This window comes from Mus caroli, unplaced genomic scaffold (assembly GCF_978045245.1).
Source record: "Mus caroli unplaced genomic scaffold, Mus_caroli_1 scaffold_13, whole genome shotgun sequence".
Taxonomy (NCBI): domain Eukaryota; kingdom Metazoa; phylum Chordata; class Mammalia; order Rodentia; family Muridae; genus Mus; species Mus caroli.
In genome coordinates this window covers 17,266,379-17,290,669 of record NW_028227268.1, presented here as the reverse complement: position 1 = coordinate 17,290,669, position 24,291 = coordinate 17,266,379, and the positions used below count along the sequence as shown (strand labels likewise).

The following is a 24,291-nucleotide window of genomic DNA, read 5'->3' as shown; positions in this document are numbered from 1 at the left end:
GAGTGTCAGCAGACCCTGCGCCCCAGCTGCCCCAGTGCTTTTCTGACCGGAAGAGGGTTGTGGCCCTATGTAGGCCGGATTTCTCTCTCCCCAACCAGAGCAGTCTCAGGTCCCGCGTGATTGGACTGGAGCAGAAGCTGTGTTCCGCTCACCAGCAGTCCCAAAATCCTGCGGAGGGGGTCGTGGGTAGCTGGCGGGTGTCAGGCAACCCTGCGCTCCCGCTACCCCGGCGCTGATCCGGCCGGATGAGGCCTGTGGTCCTACTCAGGCCGGTTTCTGCTTCCCTAACTAATGCAGTCTCAGGTCCCACGCAATTGGATTGGAGCAGAAGCTGTGTTCCACTCACCAGCAGTCCCAAAATCCTGCGGCGGGGGTCGTGGGTAGCTGGCGGGTGTCAGGTAACCCTGCGCTCCCGCTACCCCGGCGCTGATCCGGCCGGATGAGGCCTGTGGCCCTACTCAGGCCGGTTTCTGCTTCCCTAACTAATGCAGTCTCAGGTCCCGAGCAATTGGATTGGAGCAGAAGCTGTGCTCCACTCACCAGCAGTCCCAAAATCCCGCGGCCTTGCTTCACTCTTAAATTACAAGTTATTTTAGAATTCGAGATGCCTTCAATATCCAGTGGATATACTGAAAGGCTGAGTCTCTATAGTAACAGTAAAATGTGTGTGTGTGTGTGTGTTTTAGAGGAATTTTTGCCTATGCACAATATTTCCAAACATATTTCTTTTGCTTTGAAGGAAGAGATGTCGACACGGAAAGCATTTCTAAACACAGAGAATCAATACCTGAAATTCAGGAACCCTCAGGATTGATGGATGACCTGTCAATTGAAGGTGAGAATATGAAATAACAAGCCATGTTCTTCAGATGAATTTATTTTATTTTATTTTTTATTAGGTATTTATTTCATTTACATTTCCAATGCTATCCCAAAACTCCCCGACCCACTCCCCCACCCACCCACTCCCACTTCTTGGCCCTGGTGATCCCCTGTACTAAGGCAGATAAAGTTTGCAGGACCAATGGACCTCTCTTTCCATTGATGGAAAACGCTTGCTAGTGTATGCAATGGTGTCATCGCTTGGAAGCTGATTATGGGATGGATCCCTAGATATGGCAGTTTCTAGATGATCCATCCTTTCATCTCAGCTCAAAAATTTGTCTCTGTAACTCCTTCCATGGGTGTTTTGTTCCCAATTCTAAGAAGGGGCAAAGTGTCCACACTTTGGTCTTCATTCTTCTTGAGTTTCATGTGGTTAGCAAATTGTATCTTACATCTCGGGTATTCTAAGTTTCTGGGCTAATATCCACTTATCAGTGAGTACATATTGTGTGAGTACTTTTGTGATTGGGTTACCTCACTCAGGATGATGCCATCCAGGTCCAGCCATTTGCCTAGGAATTTCATAAATTCATTCTTTTTAATAGCTGAGTAGTACTCCATTGTATAAATGTACCACATTTTCTGTATCCATTCCTCTGTTGAGAGGCATCTGGATTCTTTCCAGCTTCTGGCTATTATAAATAAGGCTGCTATGAACATAGTGGAGCATGTGTCCTTCTTACCAGTTGGGACATCTTCTGGATATATGCCCAGGAGAGGTATTGCTGGATCCTCTGGTAGTACTATGTCCAATTTTCTGAGGAACTGCCAAACTGATTTCCAGAGTGATTGTACAAGCTTGTAATCCCACCAGCAGTGGAGGAGTGTTCCTCTTTCTCCACATCCTCGCCAGCATCTGCTGTCACCTGAATTTTTGATCTTAGCCATTCTGGCTGGTGTGAGATGGAATCTCAGGGTTGTTTTGATTTGCATTTCTCTGATGATTAGGGATGTTGAACATTTTTTCAGGTGCTTCTCAGCCATTCGGTATTCCTCAGGTGAGACTTCTTTGTTTAGCTCTGAGCCCCATTTTTTAATGGGGTTATTTGATTTTCTGGAGTCCAACTTCTTGAGTTCTTTATATATATTGGATATTAGTCCCCTATCTGATTTAGGATAGGTAAAGATCTTTCCCAATCTGTTGGTGGCCTTTTTGTCTTATTGATGGTGTCTTTTGCCTTGCAGAAGCTTTGCAATTTTATGAGGTCCCATTTGTCGATTCTCCATCTTACAGCACAAGCCGTTGCTGTTCTATTCAGGAATTTTTCCCCTGCACCCATATCTTCGAGGTTTTCCCTACTTTCTGCTCTACAATTTTCATTGTCTCTGGTTTTATGTGGAGTTCCTTAATCCACTTAGATTTGACCTTAATCCAAGGAAATAGGAATGGATCAATTCGAATTCTTCTATATGATAACCACCAGTTGTGCCAGCACCATTTGTTGAAAATGCTGTCTTTTTTCCACTGGATGGTTTTTGCTCCCTTGTCAAAGATCAAGTGACCATGGGTGTGTGGGTTCATTTCTGCATCTTCAATTCTATTCCATTGGTCTACTTGTCTGTCGCTATACCAGTACCATGCAGTGTTTTTTTTTTTATCACAATTGCTCTGTAGTACAGCTTTTGGTCAGGCATGGTGATTCCACCAGAGGTTCTTTTATCCTTGAGAAGAATTTTTGCTATTCTAGGTTTTTTGTTATTCCAGATGAATTTGCAGATTGCCCTTTCTAATTTGTTGAAGAATTGAGTTTGAATTTTGATGGGGATTGTATTGAATCTGTAGATTGCTTTTGGCAAGATAGCCATTTTTACTATATTGATCCTGCCAATCCATGAGCATGGGAGATCTTTCCATTTTCTAAGATCTTCTTTAATTTCTTTCTTCAGAGACTTGAAGTTCTTATCATACAGATCTTTCATTTCCTTAGTTACAGTCACGCCAAGGTATTTTATATTATTTGTGACTATTGTGAAGGGTGTTTTTCCCTAATTTCTTTCTCAGCCTGTTTATCCTTTGTGTCCAGACAGGCCATTGACTTGTTTGAGTTAATTTTATATCCAGCTACTTCACCGAAGCTGTTTATCAGGCTTAGGAGTTCTCTAGTGGAATTTTTAGGGTCACTTATATATACTATCATATCATCTGCAAAAAGTGATATTTTGACTTCTTCCTTTCCAATTTGTATCCCCTTGATCTCCTTTTGTTGTCGAATTGCTCTGGCTAGGACCTCAAGTACAATGATGAATAGGTAGGGAGAAAGTGGGCAGCCTTGTCTAGTCCCTGATTTTAGTGGGATTGCTTCCAGCTTCTCACCATTTACTTTGATGTTGGCTACTGGTTTGCTGTAGATTGCTTTTATCATGTTTAGGTATGGGCCTTGAATTCCTGATCTTACCAAGACTTTTATCATGAATCAGTGTTGGATTTTGCCGAATGCTTTCTCTGCGTCTAAGGAGATGATCATGTCGTTTTTGTCTTTGAGTTTGTTTATACACTGGATTACGTTGATGGATTTCCATATATTAAACCATCCCTGCATCCCTGGAATAAAACCTACTTGGTCAGGATGAATGATTGGTTTAAAGTGTTCTTGGATTTGGTTAGCAAGAATTTTATTGTGTATTTTTGCATCGATATTCATAGGGGAAATTGGTCTGAAGTTCTCTATCTTTGTTGGATCTTTCTGTGGTTTAGGTATCAGAGTAATTGTGGCTTCATAGAATGAGTTGGGTAGAGTACCTTCTACTTCTATTTTGTGGAATAGTTTGTGCAGAACTGGAATTAGATCTTCTTTGCAGGTCTGATAGAACTCTGCACTAAATCCATCTGTTCCTGGGCTCTTTTTGGTTGGTAGACTATTAATGACTACTTCTATTTCTTTAGGGGATATGGGACTGTTTAGATGGTTAACTTGATCCTGATTTAACTTTGGTACCTGGTATCTGTCTAGAAATTTGTCCATTTCATCCAGGTTCTCCAGTTTTGTTGAGTATAGCCTTTTGTAGAAGGATCTGATGGTGTTTTGGATTTCTTCAGGATCTGTTGTTATGTCTCCCTTTTCATTTCTGATTTTGTTAATTAGGGTGCTGTCCCTGTGCCCTATAGTGAGTCTGGCTAAGGGTTTATCTATCTTGTTTTTCTCAAAGAACCAGCTCCTTGATTGGTTGATTCTTTGAATAGTTCTTCTTGTTTCTATTGGTTGATTTCACCCCTGAGTTTGATTATTTCCTGCTGTCTACTCCTTTTGGGTGAATTTGCTTCCTTTTTTTCTAGAGATTTTAGGTGTGTTGTCAAGCTGCTAGTGTATGCTCTCTCTCGTTTCTTTTTGGAGGCACTCAGAGCTATGAGTTTCCCTCTTAAAAATGCTTTCATTGTGTCCCATTGTGAGCGCCCGTCTTGCCAGCAAGAACTATGTCACAGTAGGATCCTTCTGCACACGTTTATTGGGAGAGCATTGATTGCGTAGGGGAAAGACCCTGAGCCCAGAAATGGTGCTGCTTATATAGGCCTAGGAGTGACATGTCCACACCTGAATGGTTATGCTACCAGTACCTCATTAATATGCGTTGGGCCAGGCAGTGACTCGGCAAAAACCTCTTATGCACATGCGCACATTGGTTGTTTACCCATAATCATGGGCAGTGGCCAGTGGTAGCCAGTGCCACTCTGCAACGGCACATGTGGCTTCCCACATCCCATAAGTTTGGGTATGTTGTGGCTTCATTTTCATTAAACTCTAAAAAGTCTTTAATTTCTTTCCTTATTCCTTCCTTGACCAAGGTATCATTGAGAAGAGTGTTGGTCAGTTTCCACGTGAATGTTGGCTTTCCATTATTTATGTTGTTATTGAAGATCAGCCTTAGTCCATGGTGGTCTGATAGGATGCATGGGACAATTTCACTATTTTTGTACCTGTTAAGGCCTGTTTTGTGACAAATTATATGGTCAGTTTTGGAGAAGGTACCATGAGGTGCTGAGAAGAAGGTATATCCTTTTGTTTTATGATAAAATGTTCTGTAGATATCTGTTAAATCCATTTGTTTCATAACTTCTGTTAGTTTCACCCTGTCCCTGTTTAGTTTCTGTTTCCACGATCTGTCCATTGATGAAAGTGGTGTGTTGAAGTCTCCCACTATTATTGTGTGAGGTGCAATGTGTGCTTTGAGCTTTACTAAAGTTTCTTTAATGAATGTGGCTGCCCTTGTATTTGGAGCATAGATATTTAGAATTGATAGTTCCTCTTGGAGGATTTTACCTTTGATGAGTATGAAGTGTCCCTCCTTGTCTTTTTTGATAACTTTGGGTTGGAAGTTGATTTTATTCGATATTAGAATGGCTACTCCAGCTTGTTTCTTCAGACCATTTGCTTGGAAAATTGTTTTCCAGCCTTTCAATCTGAGGTAGTATCTGTCTTTTCCCCTGAGATAGGTTTCCTGTAAGCAGCAAAATGTTGGGTCCTGTTTGTGTAGCCAGTCTGTTAGTCTATGTCTTTTTATTAGGGAATTGAGTCCATTGATATTAAGAGATATTAAGGAAAAGTAATTGTTGCTTCCTATTATTTTTGTTGTTAACGTTGGCATTCTGTTCTTGTGGCTGTCTTCTTTTAGGTTAGTTGAAGGATTACTTTCTTGTTTTTTTTAGGACGTGGTTTCTGTCCTTGTATTGTTTTTTTTTTCAATCCTTTGAAGGGCTGGATTCATGGAAAGATAATGTGTGGATTTGGTTCGGTCGTGGAATACTTTGGTTTCTCCATCTACAGTAATTGAAAGTTTCCTGGTATAGTAGCCTGTGCTTGCATTTGTGGTCGTGGAATACTTTGGTTTTTCCATCTACAGTAATTGAAAGTTTCCTGGTATAGTAGCTTGTGCTTGCATTTGTGTTCTCTTAGTGTCTGTATAACTTCTGTCCAGGATCTTCTGGCTTTCATAGTCTCTGGTGAAAAATCTGGTGTAATTCTTATAGGCTTGCCTTTATATGTTACTTGACCTTTTCCCCTTACTTGACCGTGGATGGCTGTAAAAATATATTTATCTACATCCTAAATGCTGCCACCCCTACTGGTTCTCCCTCACAGAACCCCACCCACCCCTTTGAGAGTGTGGGACCCACCCTGGGTATTCGCCTATCCTGGATTTCCCCCGACTCTGGGTATCCCCCGACCCTGGTGCATCAAGTCTCTGCAAGATTCGGTGCATCCTCTCCCACAGTGGCCAGACAAGGAAGACTTCTTGGGAAATGGATACTACAGTCAGGCTACAGCTTTAGAGTGAGTCCTGCTCTGGTTGTTGGTAGACTCACATGGAGACTTAGCTGCACATCTGCTACATATGTGTCAGAGGTCTTGTTCCAGCCAGTGATGTTCTTTGGTTGGTGGGTCAGTCTCTGATAGCTTCCAGGGTTACAGGTTAGTTAACTCTGTTGGTCTTCCTGTGGGCTTTCCACCTCCTTCAGGGCTTTCAATCCTTCCCTCAAGCTCTTCTTTGAAAGTCTAGTAGAATTCTGCAATAAAACTATCTGGCCCTGGGCTTTATTTGGTTGGGAAAGTGTTAATAATTGCTCCTATCTCCTTAGTGGTTATGGGACTGTTTAAATAGTTTAGATAGATGTCTTAGCTTTGGTAAGTGGTATCTGTCTAGAAAATTGTCCATGTCATTTAGATTTTCCAGTTTTGTTGAGTATTGGTTTTTGAAGTAAGACCCAATGATTGTTTTGAATTTCCTTAGTTTCTGTCGTCTCCTTTTTCATTTCTAATTTTGTTAATTTGGATACTTTCTCTGTGCCTTTTAGTTGGTTTGACTGAGAGTTTGTCTATCTTGTTGATTTTTTCAAAGAACCAGCTCTTGGCTTTGTTGATTCTTTGTATTGTTGTCTTTTTTGGTACTTAATTTCACCCTGAGTTTGAGTCTTTTCTGCCCTCTACTCTTCTTGGGTATCTACTTCTTTTTGTTCTGGAGGTTTCAGGTGTGCTGCTAAATTGCTAATACAAGATCTGTCCAATTTCTTTAGTACTATGAATTTTCCTCTTAACACTGCTTTCATTGTATCCCATAAGTTTGAGTATATCGTACCTTTATTTTCATTGGATTCTAGAAAGTCTTTAATTTCTTTCTTACTTCTTCCCTGACCAAATAGACATTTTGTTTTGTGCCCGATTTTAAGAAGGTTCCATGAAGTGCTAAGAAGAAGGTATATTCTTTTGTTTTGGGGTGAAAAGTTCTGTAGATATCTGTTAAATCTGTTTGGTTCATAGCATCTGTTAGTTTTTATCATTTCTCTGTTTGGTTTCTGTTTTGATGACCTGTCCATTGGCGAGAGTGGGGTGTTGAAATCCCCTGCTATTATTGTGTGGGGTTCAATGTGTGATTTGAGTTTTAGTAAAGTTTCTTTTACAAATGTGAGTACCCTTGCATTTGGGGCATAGATAGATGTTCAGAGTTGAGAGGTCAACTTGGTGGATTTTTCCTTTGATGGGTATAAAGTGTCCTTTCCCATCTTTTTTTGATAACTTTTGGTTGGAAGTATATTTTATTAGGTATTAGAATGGCTACTCTAGCTTGTATCTTGGAAAACCTTTTTCCAGCTCTCTACTCTGAGATAGTGTCTATCTTTGTTGCTGACATGTATTTCTTGTATATAGTAGAATGATGGGTCTTGTTTAGGTATCCACTCTATTAGCCTGTATCTTTTTATTGGTGAATTGAGTCTACTGATGTGGAGAGATATTAATGACCAGTGGTTTAGTTCCTGTTATTTTGATGTTGGAGATGTTTCTCTCTCTCTCTCTCTCTCTCTCTCTCTCTCTCTCTCTCTCTCTCTCTCTCTCTCTCTCTCTCTGTGTGTCTGAATTCTCTTTTGGTTTTGTGATTATTTTTGTGTGTATGTTTTCTTGGGTGTAGTTACCCTCTTTGTGTTGTATGACTAGTTTAGAAGAAAGATATTATTTAAATTTGGTTTTGTAATGGGATGTCTTGGTTTCTCTATCTGTGGTGATTAAGAGTTTTCTGGGTATAATAGTCTGGACTGTGGTCTCTTGGGATCTGCAAGACATCTGTCTAGGCTTTTAGAGTCTATGTTGGGAAGTCAGGTATATGTCTGATAGATCTGCCTTTATATATTACTTGGCCTTTTTCCCTTGCAGCTTTTAATATTCTTTCTTTGTTCTCTACATTAGTGTTTTTTTTATTATGTGGCTGGAAGATTTTCTTTTCGGGCCCAACCTATTTGATGTTCTGTGAGCTTCTTATATGGTTATAACCATCTCTTTCTTTAGGTTATGGAAGTTTTCTTCTACATCCTCTTCTATTCTTATTATTCTTAGCTTTGGTCTTTATATAGTTTCCCAAGTTTCCTAGATGTTTTGAGTTAGGAACTTTTTACATTTGACATTTTCTTTGACTAATGTATCGGTTTCTTCTATGGCATCTTCTAAACCTGAGCTGCTCTATTCCACCTCTTTCAGTTTGTGGGTGATGCTTGTGTCTGTAGTTCCTGTTCTCTTTCCTAGGATTTCTGCCTCCAGGGCTGCCTCCATTTGTGTTTTCTTTATTGCTTCTATTTCCATTTTTAGGTCTGGCGCCTTTTATTCTTTGCCTGTTTAATTGTATTTTTCTGTATTTCTTTAAAGGACTTATTTGTTTCCTTTTTAAGAGCTTCTACCTGCTTGTGTTTTTCTGTATATCTTTAAGGGAATTATTTATAACCTCTTTAAATCTTCATGAGATTTAAAGAGCCCCCTATCATCTATCATGAGTACCTGTTGTGTGAGTGCTGGAATCTGAATTTCAGTCCTCATGACATTGTTGCTAGAGCTATTCATACTTGAGCCATCTCTCTAGTTGTAGTTTTGCTTTATCAAAAAAAAATTGTCACCATGATAATTGATTTCTAAAGATGAGAGAAGAGTAGGGTGGTTGGGGTGGTGGTGGTGAGGGGAGAAAACAAATAGGAGTAAATAGGAATAAGGAGAAGAAAAATAAGATGAAGAATATTACATTGAAAAAGGTCAGGTTAAGGGGTATACAACACACACTGCATTGAAAGATTAACAGTTACTCTACAGGGGGGAAAACTCTGGAAGCTCAGGCAACTGATAATAATTTCTTTTTATGTTTAAAAGTGTGAAATCTGTGATTATTGTACTCTAAACTATAAAATACTTTGGTATTTTGATATTTCAGTTTATCTCAAAATAAGTTTATAGGGAATAGATTTTAAATTCGCTATCTTACTTTTTTTTCCTGGATAACTAGAAAAGACAAGTTAAAGTTCTGATAGTCCTATAAAAATATTAAGTTACAATACAAAGATATAAATTATATATTTTATCTCAGTAGCACTTGCCAATCAAGTTAATAATAGCCAGAAATGAATATATTTTTTTTTTTAAAAAAAACTGTCTTTCTTCCCTTCCATCCCTCTTGCTTTTCTAAGGAAGAAAAATTGATGTATCCAGTTTGGATGAAATTCTGGGGAAGATGCAGATTCACCTCTCAGAAAAAGAATTAGATAAGTTGACAGAAGTCCTGCCTGGTGAGTCTTAGAGAAACCACCATCTCTTTGAAGAGTCTGTATCTGTGATCATGAATGTGGGATTTTCCAAAACTAGTGTCCTCTGCATCAAAAGGGCTTTTGCAGAATTTAGGAAAGAATTTATTCCTAGTATGATGGTAAGTCTTAGTTTTCATTGAATATTAAAAAAAAAAAACCTTCAGGAATAGCAAAGGAGTAGACTAAAGCTCTATCTGTAAGTCATTGTTCCAGTTAACACTTTTCTTTAGAAAGAAAACTTTATCTTTATTTCCTATTTCCTGAAAATGTTCAGATTTATTTATTTATTTATTGTTTATTTTTCTATGTGTACTCATGCTTGTGGATGCACACATGTGTATGAGTCATACGTGTGTGTGTGTGTGTGTGTGTGTGTGTGTGTGTATTTGGTACACATATTTGTATATGCTTGTGGCAACCAGAGAATGACCTTGGGTATTGTCCCTTTGGTGATGAGGGCATCAGATCCCTTGGAAATGAAGTTAATGGTGCTACCATGTATGTGCTGGGGAAAAAAAAACCCAACCCCTACAAGGGCAGCAAGTTTTCTTAGCAATTGGGCTTTTCTCCAGCCCTTTAACTTGTATTTCTGGGCAAGTCTTGCACTGGGCTGGAGCCTACTGAGTATGCCAGGCTGGATGGCACTGAGTCCCAGTGAGCTGCTTATCTGCATCTCCCAATACTGGGATTGCAAGTGATGTACCATCCGGCTATTTTTTATGTTCACTTTGGGGATCAAATTCAGGTCTCATGCTTATATGAAAAATGCTCAATGGACTAAGTTTTTTCTTCAACTCTGTTTTTTTTATATTATATATCTTAATTTATGTCTCATATCTTTATCATAATCATAGACATCAGAGCAATTGACAGAAACCAAATTATTATTTATTACTGTGCCATTTGACCAAAGAAGTACTTTCTTCTTACAGTGGGTTTTAGATATTGTATGTGAAGACGCATCTGGTTGTCACAGACACTATGTGGGTGTGTACTGTTAATATTAAATTTGTTGTGTATTAGGGATACTGGATACCCTGAATTCATGCAGTCTTTTAACACAGTGAAAACTGCTCTCTGGTTGAGTAATGTGCACTAAGCTAGCTGCTGTTTCTGTATCACTATCTGATTGCTGTAAACTAAATCTTGGGAGTCAGTGCTCCCTCAGCTTTTTCTTACTTGAGTCATTGTATTGCAAACGAGTGTTGCCCTTCTCTTATAAAAATGTGGACTTTTACTTTTTTTGTTTTGTATCTTTATTTTTATTGTATGAATGTTCACCTTCATGTATGTCTCTTTGCCACATTTGTGCCTGGTGCCTGTGGAGGTCAGAAGAGTGCACTTGATCCTCTGAAATAGGAATTATAGGTGTTTGTGAGCCATTATGTGGGTGCTGGGAATCGAGCCCAGGTCTTCAGGTCTGCATGAGTGTTGCATGTAGCTTTTGTTACCCTGCCTAATGGACCGCACTACCAGTCCTCAGCCAGATTCCCTTGAATCCATGCATAAAAACACAGAGATAGACATTGCTCATTTTCAACTTGCCTTGTTGGCTCAATTGCTGGGCATTATTAAACTCCCATGGCTAGTGTACCCTCCCAATACTCTTAGCTCAGTACCCTAAATCTGTCCTCAACTTTAGTTGCTCAGTTAAGTGACCTGTGGCCACTCTGCCTGAGATATCACATAGCTACTTGGCTTTTCTCTCTCTGAAGCATGGTGAACTCTCCCCTCTCTTTTCCTATAGCAAAAAACAAACAAACAAACAAACAAACAAACAAACAAAAGACTGATCTCAACAAATTAATGGGTACAGTAAACACTGAAAAATGTTAATGAAAAAGTATCCTGAGTCTAAGATCCTGTTTCTCTATAATTTTAGTATACTGAGTTACCCAGTTATATACTTGTTATTCTTTTTAACATTTGTATTGTGGAAAGTCCTATCTAATATCTTAGGGCCTGATTATCTATTGCCTACATTAAGCAATGCTATACAAAATGGTGATCCTCTTTACCCAATGAAGCTTTGCCAGTGTAGCTGTTCCTCATTAATAGACCCAGAGAAACCATTATTTATGGGATAAAAGAATGAATGGTGGCTGGGTGGGGTAGTGTATACCTTTAGTACCAGCACTTGGTGACAGAGGCAGGAGGATCACTGTGTATTCAAGGCTGACCTGGTATGCAAAATGAATTCCAGGCCTAATGGATTACTTAGTGAGACCCTGCCTGTAAAAGAAAGAAAAGAAAGAGAGAAAGCAAGCAAGCAAGCAAGCATGGGCTGTCTCATAATAAAGAAAATAACTATACATGACAGTATCATTAAGTAATACCATGCATATGTATGTATATGCATTATATATAATATAATATATATCATTATTATTAATTTGATTAGGAATCAGAAAATAAGCCACATTGCCATGTGGAATTGTATCATTACTGATACAAATGGGTAGGCATCACTGCGTAAGCATGAAAGTCTGTGTGTGCTTAGAGTTCTTAGGTCTTTATTTAAAGTCTCATTTATTTGTGTTTTCTTCCATTAGCAGGAGAAAAGATTGACCTCATTGATATAAAAAGTATCCTGCACTTAAAGAGTATCTCTGGAGAAAGCATAGATCTAAAAAATATTTCTACTGATGGTAAGAATTTTAAATTGCATAGCATTTAAGGTGATTTACAGTTAACATATGTTCCATGAAGACGTTCATCATTTTCATGTAGGATGCTGTATACTTGCCAGAAATTTTTCAAAAGGAAAAGATTTCTAAAACTTTAGAACAAATTTCTAGTAACTCCCCTTTAAATGGAAGTTCAACTGCACTATGTAAAAATTTTCAGATTGTTCTGGCAATCACTGATCCTGCCATTAGCCAAAAAAAACCTCCCTGTCTGTGCTTTAGCAACCAGTGATTGGGCATCTCTGGAATTAAGCTGGGAAGAATGAAATAAAGTAAATTGAATTGGAGTCAATTAAAGGGGAGGAGTGAAAGAAATTAGAGATAGGTGGAATGCCAAGAGGGGTAAGACATGAACAGGTATAGAGGCCTATAGAAGGGACTTCTGTTATACAACTGTACTATTTATTGCAATTATATCATAAATATTGATGGCAAGCCATAATGTCTATCACTCTGAAGTACTGCTTTTAGAATGGCTCAATTAATCTTTTGCAACCTGATTTGTACCTTGCATGCAGACATTCGAGAATTCTACCAAAAGAAATTGGCTGAGAGTGTAGAAGACTTTGAAGGTGAGTGTGGGTCAGAGAGGAGAGCCACGTGGATCTGAGAGCCTCACGCTTTATGTTCATGCAACTTTCTAATAATTAGATTGTGATTTCTGACACCCTTGTCTGTATTCTGAGACCATGTGTACATTTCTTTTAGAAATTTGCATGGATTCTTACAGATAGTCGTGTTTGTTCTATGGAAGAAGGAAATGAAACAATTAATTAGATGCTGTGTGGCTTTTTAAAAAATAAATAAAAGTCTGCATACACTATACTATTGTTGATGATTCGTGCAATATGTATAACTGGTTGATACATGCAATATGGGCACTGAAGAGATAAAAACAAATGATGCTTTTTGTTCAAAAAAATCTTGGGTTTGTTATCTATGAATTCTTAAGCAGTGCTCAATCAACCAGCTAACAAAGCCAAGGTCAGCAAGATCAGGAAGGGTAGTCTGGCTGTCTTTTTGGTGTTGATGTCTCTGGTACAGTTGGGCAGCCTCCAGTGGGCCTTGGCCTTTGTGTGTTAGGATCACTCTAAGGCCTTTAGGTAAGATAGTGATATTTGTAAATTTTGCTTACATTTTTTTTTTCTGTAGGAAAGAGTATTGATGTTCATGAACTGGAGTCTGTTTTGCAAACCATGAATGTGAAACTTTCAGAAAGTCAGATGAGTGGCCTTAAGGAAAACCTACAGGTTGATGGTAAGATATATTTAAATTGCGTGTGAATGTTTGATAACGGTAGCTTCTTCACAAGAATCTCCAACATTCTTGTTTTGCACTAAGATTTTACATAAACAAGCATATGATAATAGTAAGTTCCATCTCTCCAAATCAAAAATTATATTCCAGTGATTTCATTTGTCTCTATTGATAGTGTGATTGTTGGTCACACACTATTGGACTGGAGACTTAGAAAAGAGACCATTGTGAGGATGCTCCACAGGGTGGACAGAAACAGAAACAATTCAACTCCAGAAAATCTCAGTGAGAGAAAAAATTTGCCAAGAGGAAAAATTCTTTAAATATTAATCTTTCTGGGGCTGGAGAGATTGCTCAGTGGGTAAGAACACTGGCTGCTCTCAAAGAAGACCTGGGTTCAATTCCCAACACCCACATGGTGACTCACAAAGACCTGTCACTCCAGTCCCAGGGCATCTAATACCTTCTTCTGACTGCCTCCAGCACTCCATGCACACGGAGCATGTACATACACACGCAAGCCAAGCACCTACACACATGCAGTAAAACAGATAAAAAGTTGTTGTTCTCCCATCCACCCGACCCACTGCATGAATGAAACAAGTAGAGAAGGAACGAGTGGCATCTTAAAGCCTTCTTTTTCTACTTGAAAAGTTTAAGAGGAATTTATATAGCCATTTTCCTAACTGTTAACACGTTTGTGGGTCTAGCCATTCCAAGAAAGAGTTTGAGATTAACAAAATAAAAATGATGAGGATAATGTGGGGAAATGAGATGTGTCTTTTCACCCTAGATGCCTAAGACATGTGATTGTTTCAGACAGCAGGTCATACACAGCTGAGGAGCATCTCAAGCTCACACAGAGGTGGCCTGAGCACTTATCTAGGTTCTCACAGCGGTCTTGTCCTGAAGCACAAAGACCCCTCCCCAACACACACTTGTAATTGAGTCCCATGAGCAGAGCCTATGTATTCCGATTGTTCTTTATCTCCCAACTTTAATCACTTAACATTTTTAAAGTCTTCATCATTATAAGCAAGTGATGGTTGTCGTTTTCTTTTTAACAGAGAGTGGAAAGACTTCATTCAGAAGTTTGTTGGATTCCATCACAGAGATTGTAGGTTAGTAAGAAATTCATTAGGGCTGGGGATGCAGCTCAGTGACAGAGCTCTTGCTTATCGTGTGCACATTCGGTGTTCAATTCCCAAAACCACACACAAAAAAAACAAAAAAAACCAAAAGAGTTGGATGAACCCATCCATTGCTATGCTGCTTATTAAGGAAGTGCACGCGTTCAGTTGTCTAAAGTTGGAATTCAAATTTTCTTCATTTCAACAACAAACGTTTTTAAACATTTCATAACAACATCTTAACAAGTTTTTATTCCCTAGAGTATTTTGTACAGACTTTGCTTTATGTTTGATATTTACCATAAACTGGGTTAACAATCGAGGTGCTAAGGTAAAGTAGTCAACTCATAACGAGGAGAAATGACCCAAACACTCTATAATGAATAAAATGTTCTGGATAGGGCTGGTGAGATGGCTCAGTGGGTAAGAGCACCCGACTGCTCTTCTGAAGGTCCAGAGTTCAAATCCCAGCAACCACATGGTGGCTCACAACCATCCGTAACGAGATCTGGCGCCCTCTTCTGGAGTGTCTGAAGACAGCTACAGTGTACTTACATATAATAAATTAAAAAAAATGTTCTGGATATGCTCAATATACTGAACTATTTTTCCAATGTTTTGAAGCAAAAGAATTAGGTATTGAAGATGAGAAAAATGTCCCAGAAGATGTGGAGTTGGAAGACATGGAGAAAGATAAACTACAGCTCTTAAAAAGTCAGCTACCTGATGGTAAGCGCTCCCACTGCATGGTGCCTCTGAAGACACAGAATCCTGCAACCTCTGTGAGGCATTTCTTTACCTGTTGAGATGTATAAAGATTTCCTCATTTTCTATATGCACTGACAATTATATTTTATAAATAAAATCCTAGCTCTGACATTGCCTTCTGGCTTGTGAACAATCCCCCTTTACAGTCTGTCAGTCTGCCAGCCAGATGAAGAATTGCCTGCTCTTAATTTGTCAGGCTTTTGGTTTTTCAAGACAGGATCTCTCCGTGTGTCCCTGGCTGTCTGTGTACTTGCTCTGTTGACCAGGCTGGCCTCAAACTCACAGAGATCTGCCTGCCTCTGTCTTTCACACACTGGGATTAAAGGTGTGCACCACTACTACCCAGCTCTACTTGACCTTTTAATCCAGTGAGAAAACATCCATAAGACAATAAGAAGGAGCTGAGAGATGAGAAATCAAAGTGGATGAGAGTTTACTGGATGTTTAGAGAATAAGGAGGAGTGTTTTCTGCAGAGCACCAGCCTTAAGAGGTCCCCCCCCCCCTGTAAGGTTACTCTTTTCTTTTCTTTTCTTTTCTTTTCTTTTCTTTTCTTTTCTTTTCTTTTCTTTTCTTTTCTTTTCTTTTCTTTTCTTCTCTCTCTCTCTCTCTTTCTTTCTTTTTTAAAGAGATTCCTGTCTCATACCAGCTTTAAATGCTAATGTCCAAGTAGAATGCCTGAAATATCTTTCTCTATTTTACTGTATTAAACTGTGTGCATTAGGTGGGGATGGGGGTGCGCTTGCCCAAGTGGCATCTGTGGAGGTCAAAGGTTGGTGTGCAGGGTCTTCCTCAACTCTCCCATTTGTATGTGTGTGTGTGTGTGTGTGTGTGTGACAGAGAGAGAGAAAGAGAGAGAGAGAGAGAGAGAGAGAGAGAGAGAGAGAGAGAGAGATTCTCCCACTGACCTTAAGCTCACTAATTTGGCTAGACTGGCTGACCAGTGGGCCCCTGGTGCCTTCTTGTCTCTGTCTACCAGCTTTTACATCATAGGAATGAGCTCCAGCTTTCACATGAGTTCTGGGATCCAAATTAAAGTCCTTATATGTGTGAATCAAGCACTTTACTCACTGAGCCATCTCTGTAGTCCACATACTCTTTCTAAAAAAATAAGCAATCATTGTTTTATTATTTTTACTACTGTGTATCCCTGGCTGGCTTACAATTCTCTGTGTAGACTAGACTGGCCTCAATTTACAAGTGAGCCTCATAACTCCATCTCCCAAGTATTGGTATTATAGGCATGCACCACTACACCAGCCTGTGTACGTGTGTGCACAAACACACACACGAAAATGAAAAGTTTTGTTAAACTTTTAACTTTTAAGTATAAAAGAAAAGTATTGATTGGATTTTTTTTGTTTTAGTTTAATCTATATGTTTTCAAATCCTAGTTATTCCTTTATACTGTTGTTACTTCTAAAATTCAGTAATAAAAAGTTAAAAATCAATAATAGAAACAAGTCAAATACCTACTTATGCTTACCTAAGGTTTTTAGATTTGTATCTTATGTGCATTGTGTCTAGCCATGGGTGCATACGATGCATGACAAGAATGTGGAACTCAGAGGAGAACTTGTAGGCGTCGGTTCTTTCCTTCTACAATGAGGGGTCTGAAGTATAAGGCAGCCCAGCCTGAAAAGCACGTTCCAGGCCAACATGGGCTACATAGAGAGACTTTGTTTCAAAAGCAAAATAAAACAATAGGAAATAAATACATAAATACATAAATACACAATAAATATAGCAACAACAGAAATCAAACAACAAAAAGATCTCATTTCTCAGTCATGGAACTATACATACAAACACAGTAATAAAAAAATGTGTATGACACAAACAATGCTTTGTCAGCTTCCACAGTCCGGCATCAGCCATATCTCTCAATACCAAAGCTAGCTGATAGCTTCAATTACATAAATGTTTGCTTCCTTTTTAACCAGTTATATATGCATCATTGAATACTTACTATAGGTATTCTTATTTTTAACAGTATAAATTGAATTACGCTGTATATATTCCACTATGCCCAGCTTTACACCTACCCTGTATAGGATACATCCATGTTTTCAGTTTTTATAATTATGGTCCCTTCTTCTATGAATAGTAATTGTACAAACACAGTGGCACTCTGGAAGCATGGATTTCTAGGGTGCATGTTTGGGATTCACACTGCTAAGATTTATGTAGCCCTGTAAGCCTGCAGGAGACAGTGCTCCATCTGTGACTCACATCACTACGTGAAAGCATCAGCATCAAAGACCAAACTGAGATTCGGAAAAAGGGGGTCAGGACATATTGCGAATGTTCTCCCCTTTCTGTTAGATCTGGGGATGGTAGCTCTTGTCTATCCCCTTGTCCACTCTTCATTGCTCCAAAGAAGGTGCTTTGATCATTTATCCAATATTGCAGTTGTCTCAGCAGGATGGTTGTTCTAATCCGCATAACTAGAAACAGAACTTGATAGCATACTTTCACTAGCAGGTATTTACTCAGGAGGTTCAGGAAAACCAAGCTAAGCTCCACCCAACACCAGTCACTAGTTGATTGACTTTCCCTTTCTGTGATAATTTGGCAGTTGCTCAAGAGTGCAGAGCATTTCAGATGAACAGTCTATATTAGACCTTGATCTTTCTCATGAGATTAATAATAATAATAATAATAATAATAATACACAGTAGTATTAATGGTCACATTACAGCATCAGTGATTTTCCTAATATTCTCTTTTTCCCAAGAATGGATTCCTGATCCCAAAAATCTGGATATTTTTTTACAAAGAGTGGGAATCAACCTTGAAGAACAGGAGATTAGTGATCTGCTGCAAACTCTGCCGGTTGGTGGTAAGCATCTAAAATAGATTGGGATTTCTCAGAGAATATGTGGTTCTGTAAGTGGATATTTGAACGCTTGTAGGTGATGTTAAGAAAACACAAAATAGGAAAGAAAGTTTAATCTGAAAGTGAAAGTGTTTTTGACTCTTGACCTTTTCTTTAACTTAATTTTTATTTTGTGTGAGAGTGTGACCAATGTCACTGGGGCAGAATTCGAGGGACACAGTGCTATTAGAGAAAGATATACAGAGGATTGAAGGGCTTTGGTAAAGTGAAGTGGGGGGTGTGGGGGAGGAAATTGAAGGGAAAAGCATAGCCTACAGGGAGGAATTTTTAAATATCATTTTTACTCTGAGTCCCTGCCATCATTTTCAGGGACATTTATGAGACAGAAGGGTTGAGGGAGACATTAGGGATGTTAGACTCATTTCTTACACAAGATGGACAGTGCTCTCCAAATGTCTCACAAAGATTCAGGCCTGAATGAGCAGCATACACTTCACTGCTCATACTAAGGTTTGGGTTCCCCCAATTCCAAGTGAAACTCTACGGTCCAAAGTCTATGTTCCCAGACTTCTAATCTCCTTTGGTGAGCTAGCAACAAAATTTAGTAGAATAGAGGTGAATTAGCTACTATATCAAATAAGTAAAAGCTAAATATGTTAACCTGAGAACATTTCATTGGGGGCTGTCTCCATGAAACATAACCCAAACAATTTATTATCTTAGACAGATCAAATCTTACCCATGTTGTAAGAGTTTTGTCTAATTCTGTCACTGCAAAGGATAGGCACTGTTCTTTTAAGCATATTTCTGTTTATTTACTCTTTAATTTTTATTGCTTACAACCTACAAAGCAGAATGTCAATTATTTAATTATTTCCTTTGTTTGCGACGAATGAATGATGCAATCATGAGAAAAACCAAGTTGCAGGTGTGTCACTGTCTATCTCTAAAACAGAAAGTTAATTTTAGATTCGCAGGTCTACCTGAAATTATGATCCAGTTGTTCTTTCTCATCCTGTTAACATGAACAGGGTTTCGAGGAAAAACTACACCTGTTATGTGGAAACATCCTCTAGCCTTGCCACTGATTCTAATTCGTTTTCAAACAATTTCAGGTCAACCAAGAGAAGAGATTGTGAGACAGTGGGCAGGGAGAATCAGCAGTACGGTTTTACATACACTACATATTGGTCATCTGATCATTTGAGGTGTCCACGTGAGGAGTGTGGGGAAATGAAGTGCATGTAATGAAACCTTCTGAACTGCTAGGGCTCTCACCAAGGTCCACACTGAAGTTAGCAGCATAGAAAGACCCTTGAACTTCGAATTGGTAGTAAAACTTAACACATCAAAGCAATGTTAAGCATATGGGAGACACCCTCATTTAGCTGAAATTCATCCTGTCTACACACTACTCATTTCAAATAGCCCTGCTCTCAGTAAGTTCTTACCTGTTTGTTTCTGAATACTCCCAGTGGTTCAGTGAAACACATTTTATTCACTTCCCTGACCTACCTGGCTCTATTGTAGAGATAACGTGGTGAATATTCTACCTCAGTAGGTCCAGAAGAAAAAAAGAGAATCTATTTGGCCCAGGTATAGGCACTGTATGAGCAATATATAAATTTGTGTGTAAGAGTGCATTTATGTGCTGGGCAGTGGTGGCGCACGCCTTTAATCCCAGCACTTGGGAGGCAGAGGCAGGAGGATTTCTGAGTTCGAGGCCAGCCTGGTCTACAGAGTGAGTTCCAGGACAGCCCAGGCTACACAGAGAAACCTGTCTTGAAAAAAAAAAAAAAGAGTACATTTATGCTTAACATCTATTTTTGTCACTGATATATGCATTTTATATGCTTGCAAATACTATTTAACTTGTAATAATCATCATCACATATTAGTGAATTAACTGCAAGATGCTTTCAAAAGTTTTTATGGTATGAAAGTATTTTATATAGTGCTACAAAATATCACCATTTTAAAAATTAGAAATATTTCAAGTAACTTATCAATACTGAAGATCTTCAGTTTATTTTTTTTCTTCATGATAAAATCTAACATTAATATCTTGAGTACATCTATTTGTTACATAATTATTTTCTTTAGTATATTTAATACTTTTTTGGAGATAGATGTTTCACTGTGTAGACCTGGCTGTTCTGGAACTCGCTCTGTAAACCAGACTGGCCTTGAACTCACAGAGATCTGCCTAACTCTGCCTGCCCAGTGCTGGAATTAAAGGCCTGTACCACCATGGCCAATGTTAATATATTTTAATTGCTGATTTTTATACATTTTCATGGATGGTGCATTGTGAAAACATGGTAATCATTAGAATTAAGAGATTGACTTTAAAATGGCAAATGTTTTACTCAAATAAATCAAGTTACCTGATGAAGTCACTCAGAGCTCAGTAGAGTAAGATAATTTCAGTTAAACACTGATAAATGTAGTAAACTCAATTAAAAAAAATTTTTAAGATAAAAAAAAGAGTTGATTCTCCAAAGTCTAAGAGTTCAATAGAAAAAGAGGTCACGTTTAAGTTGTACACACTTATTATCAGAATTTCATTTCTTATGACAGTAGATCAAGTCCAGTGTTTGGAGAAGCACATTTATAATAGGTAGTGAGTTTACACCATGGACTTTGTACTCACTGGGGAAGGCATAGGCTAAAATTCAGTTGCTGGTAAATGCTATTGAATTTCTTATGCTTCAAGTGTCAAAATGAATGTTGTGTGTACATTTTCTTACAGTTCATGGGGAAGTGGAAAAGGAGACATTTTTAGAAAAAATGGCTTCTTTTACAGGTAAGTGAAATACTCTCTAATTGTCTTCACCGGTTGAGATGGGTGATCAGAAATAACTGACAATGGTGGCAGCAGAAAGGCTAGGTTAGCAGACATGAAGGGCTCAGCTGTTTGTATGTCAGCTTTTCATCCATGGCTCTTTCCCGCCGCCATCAGCGTTTGTTTATTCTCTGAAAACTTGCTTCTGCTCTCTAGAGTTCAGACACAACTGAGACAGCTTTCCTTGTTTCTCAACTTTTGAGGGTTTCTGTGGAGAGATGGTCCCACAGTATTCTCTACTCCACTATTTTAATAGATTAATTTCAACTGAAATCTCTGTACTTACCCTTTTAAATGATGCTTTCTCAACCCATACAAATATACACATTCCGGCTTTCCACCTTTGTGTGATAAAACACTTGATAAGACCTTAGATCTTTAACAATTCAGATAAAAGTTTATGTTAGTATGACTGTATGAGTAAGAAAGTGCCAAAGGTTATTTATTTAAAAATAGTAACTGGAAAATTAACATTGTACAGGGTCAAATTATTATCATTATAAGGTGAAAAATTATTTATCAAAAGGTCATAAATACAATAAATGATGGTGAAATATTTTTCCCATCTGCAATTTAATACTTTGACTGATTATAAAAACAAATTTGTTGTTGTATTTTAATGAGGGGTTTCTGCCCTATTCTTTCCCACTTAGCTCCTGAATAAACAACACAGAGATATCAGAATTTATTAAAAAGCTACAAACATAAACTAGGCAGATTCTGAGACTACTATAACCCAGCCAGGCTATTAACAACCAGATAAATGCCCCATTACTTGCCAAGTGAGTCTCACATGGCTTGCTCTACAACATGGGTATCCTCAGGGCCAGCTTCTCTTGGCCACTCGCTCATGATCCCTCCTGCCTCATGGTGGCCCTTCTTCTCTCTCCACTCTCCTTGTGGTCTCTACCTGAGACCCCCTACTCCATCTCAAGTCCCACCTTCCTCTTTCTCATGCCCAGTTACAGGCTCTAGCCTTTTACTATTTAATCAAGGATTATTAGGGAGCCGTCTTTACAGCACATTGGTCAAAAAACCAATGCTCATGCCCAGACTGCAGCCTCTTCTTGGAGCGCAGAACTCAGCATCTGAATAAGCAGTGCACAAGACCAACCCTAACACAAATTGCTTTTCTTTGTGGAGGAGTTGAACCAAGGAATAAAAGTTCTTTGTGGCTTTTTGGTATTTTTTCTAAGACAGGGTTTCATGTAGCCAAGGCTAATCTCAGACTCCCTATGCAGCTGAGGCAAGCCTTGATTGAACTCTTGATCCTCTTTCCTGTACCTTCTAAGTGCTGGGATAACAGTTACGCACCATCACAGCTGTAGACTCCTGGTTTATAAATGTTAAGGGTTTATATTGTACTTGTGGTTCCCCGTAATTCTATGTGGATAAAGTGTGGCTTTGGACATTTACATTTTGGCCTAGGAGATGATGCATTATCCAGGGAATGATTTTTTTCACTATTTTGTAAAATGTCTACCCTCTAATATTAGATTTCATGTTTTCAAAGGAAAAAAGATTCATAGCAGTGAAATGAAGGAAGTTCTGGAAGATATAGGGATAGAGATCACAGATGAAGGGATCAGAAAACTAAAAGAAGTGCTGCCCTTCGATGGTAAGCTTTGAAAACACTGACTGCTAAGACCACCAGAGGGTTTCTCTTCAGAGCCTATATGAATAGGTTTACAGTTTTGCTTATTCCTTCTGAAAACTAGAAATAGTTAGAAAACTAAAGACACTGTTGCTTAGATTTGCCTTTCATCTACCAAACGCTTCAGCCATAAGTTTTGTCATTGGAACACGGAAAAGGGTCCCCTTCTAGACTATGGCAGCAACTGAATTCTAAGAAGAAAACAAAGGAAGCTGTGAATAAGAGAAAGAAGAGAGGGCGAGAGGGTGGAAGGGGAGGGGAGGAAGAAAGATTAGGAGGAAGGGAGGACAGGGAAAAGAAGGTGAAGAATGGGAGAAGGATTGCTTGACCATCATGTGCTTATCTCTGTTACCAATCCCTTAGTTACCAAAACTGTACGTGTGCATACATTGTATGTCTACATGTGTGTGTGTGTGTCACACTGAAACAGTTTTCTTTCCTATTACTCTGTTTCACTAATAATGAGTTCACTCACAGAATCTTATATAGATGCTTAACTGAAGTAATAAAAGAGTTGAGCGCACATCTCCCTTCTGACATGGTTTGCTCCATTGTTTTTTTAATAGCTTCGGATCACACATTTCAGAACAGAATGTTGGATGTTGTACAATGCATAAATGGTAAGTGAAGAGTGTGAAGAGAAAAGCAGAGACAACTGAAACCTTTAAGGTTTGCTTTAGTTGTTTCGAGCCTGAGTCTTGTCTATATCCCTTTGTGCAGATTGTCTATTCATATATTTTCATCATAATTTTTATGATACTGTCAAGGTCACAGCCTTGCACAAAGATACCACCACCACCACCACACACACACACAATATTCCTAGCTAGGTATAGCCATATTATAATCAAATTATCTAGCATTTACAAGACTGAGATAGTGAGTCATGAGTTCAGTCAGACAAAAACAAAACTACACAGGAAAATCCTACCTCCAACAACATAAATAAACAACAACAATCTCAGCCTGGTCTACACAGTTTGTTCCAGACCAGCCAGGGCTACACAATAAGACCTTACTAAGACACAACAACAGCAATCCCAAAGGCCTATTTTTAGGACATCTGCCCAGCAACCATCTGTCCCGCCTCCAACTGATATCACTCTTAATGATCTCTGCAACCAAAGTGGTCCAGTTGAGTCCTCCTCGTGTTACCTTCTTGCACATACCCATACTATCCGATAAAAACTGGACATGGTGACCTGTAACCCATCACAGCAAGGGGAAGATCCCCAGATCTCATTTCACCGATTGTTTATAGGCAAGATACCTGACTCACGGTAAGATTTAAGGGAAGATATTCCATTTCTGACTTCTCTCTTTCTCTCTCTCTCTCTCTCTCTCCTCTCTCTCTCTCTCTCTCTCTCTCTGTTTCTCTATCTCTGTCTCTCTGTGTCTGTCTCTCTCTGTGTTTCTGTCTATGTCTCTCCGTGTGTGTGTGTGTGTGTGTGTGTGTGTGTGTGTGTGTGTGTGCATGTACAGAGGACAACTTGTTGGGAATTGATCCTCTCCTTCCACCATGACAGACCCAGAGATCAAACTCAGTTCCTCCGGCTTGGAGGCAAGGGTCTCTCCCCAATGAGCTTCCTTCCTGTCTGGTTTCTGATTTTTATATTGGTTATTTAATGCTCTTATATGAGTTAAATGGAAGTTCAAACAAAATGAATAAGACAAAAGTCT

The 24,291-nt window shown here is 38.9% G+C and overlaps 1 protein-coding gene across 1 annotated transcript in view; it reads left to right on the top strand.

The window, feature by feature from the left end:
- The window catches only part of Efcab3 (EF-hand calcium binding domain 3), a 418,970-nt gene that overhangs the window by 144,117 nt on the left and 250,562 nt on the right, over positions 1–24,291 (top strand). The window contains exons 49-59 of the mRNA XM_085829216.1: positions 740–835; positions 9,317–9,415; positions 11,986–12,081; positions 12,639–12,692; positions 13,273–13,377; positions 14,445–14,498; positions 15,132–15,236; positions 18,011–18,115; positions 20,865–20,918; positions 22,471–22,575; positions 23,178–23,231. Of these exons, the coding sequence (XP_085685342.1) occupies positions 740–835; positions 9,317–9,415; positions 11,986–12,081; positions 12,639–12,692; positions 13,273–13,377; positions 14,445–14,498; positions 15,132–15,236; positions 18,011–18,115; positions 20,865–20,918; positions 22,471–22,575; positions 23,178–23,231 (927 nt within the window). The remainder of the gene's footprint in view (positions 1–739; positions 836–9,316; positions 9,416–11,985; positions 12,082–12,638; positions 12,693–13,272; positions 13,378–14,444; positions 14,499–15,131; positions 15,237–18,010; positions 18,116–20,864; positions 20,919–22,470; positions 22,576–23,177; positions 23,232–24,291) is intronic.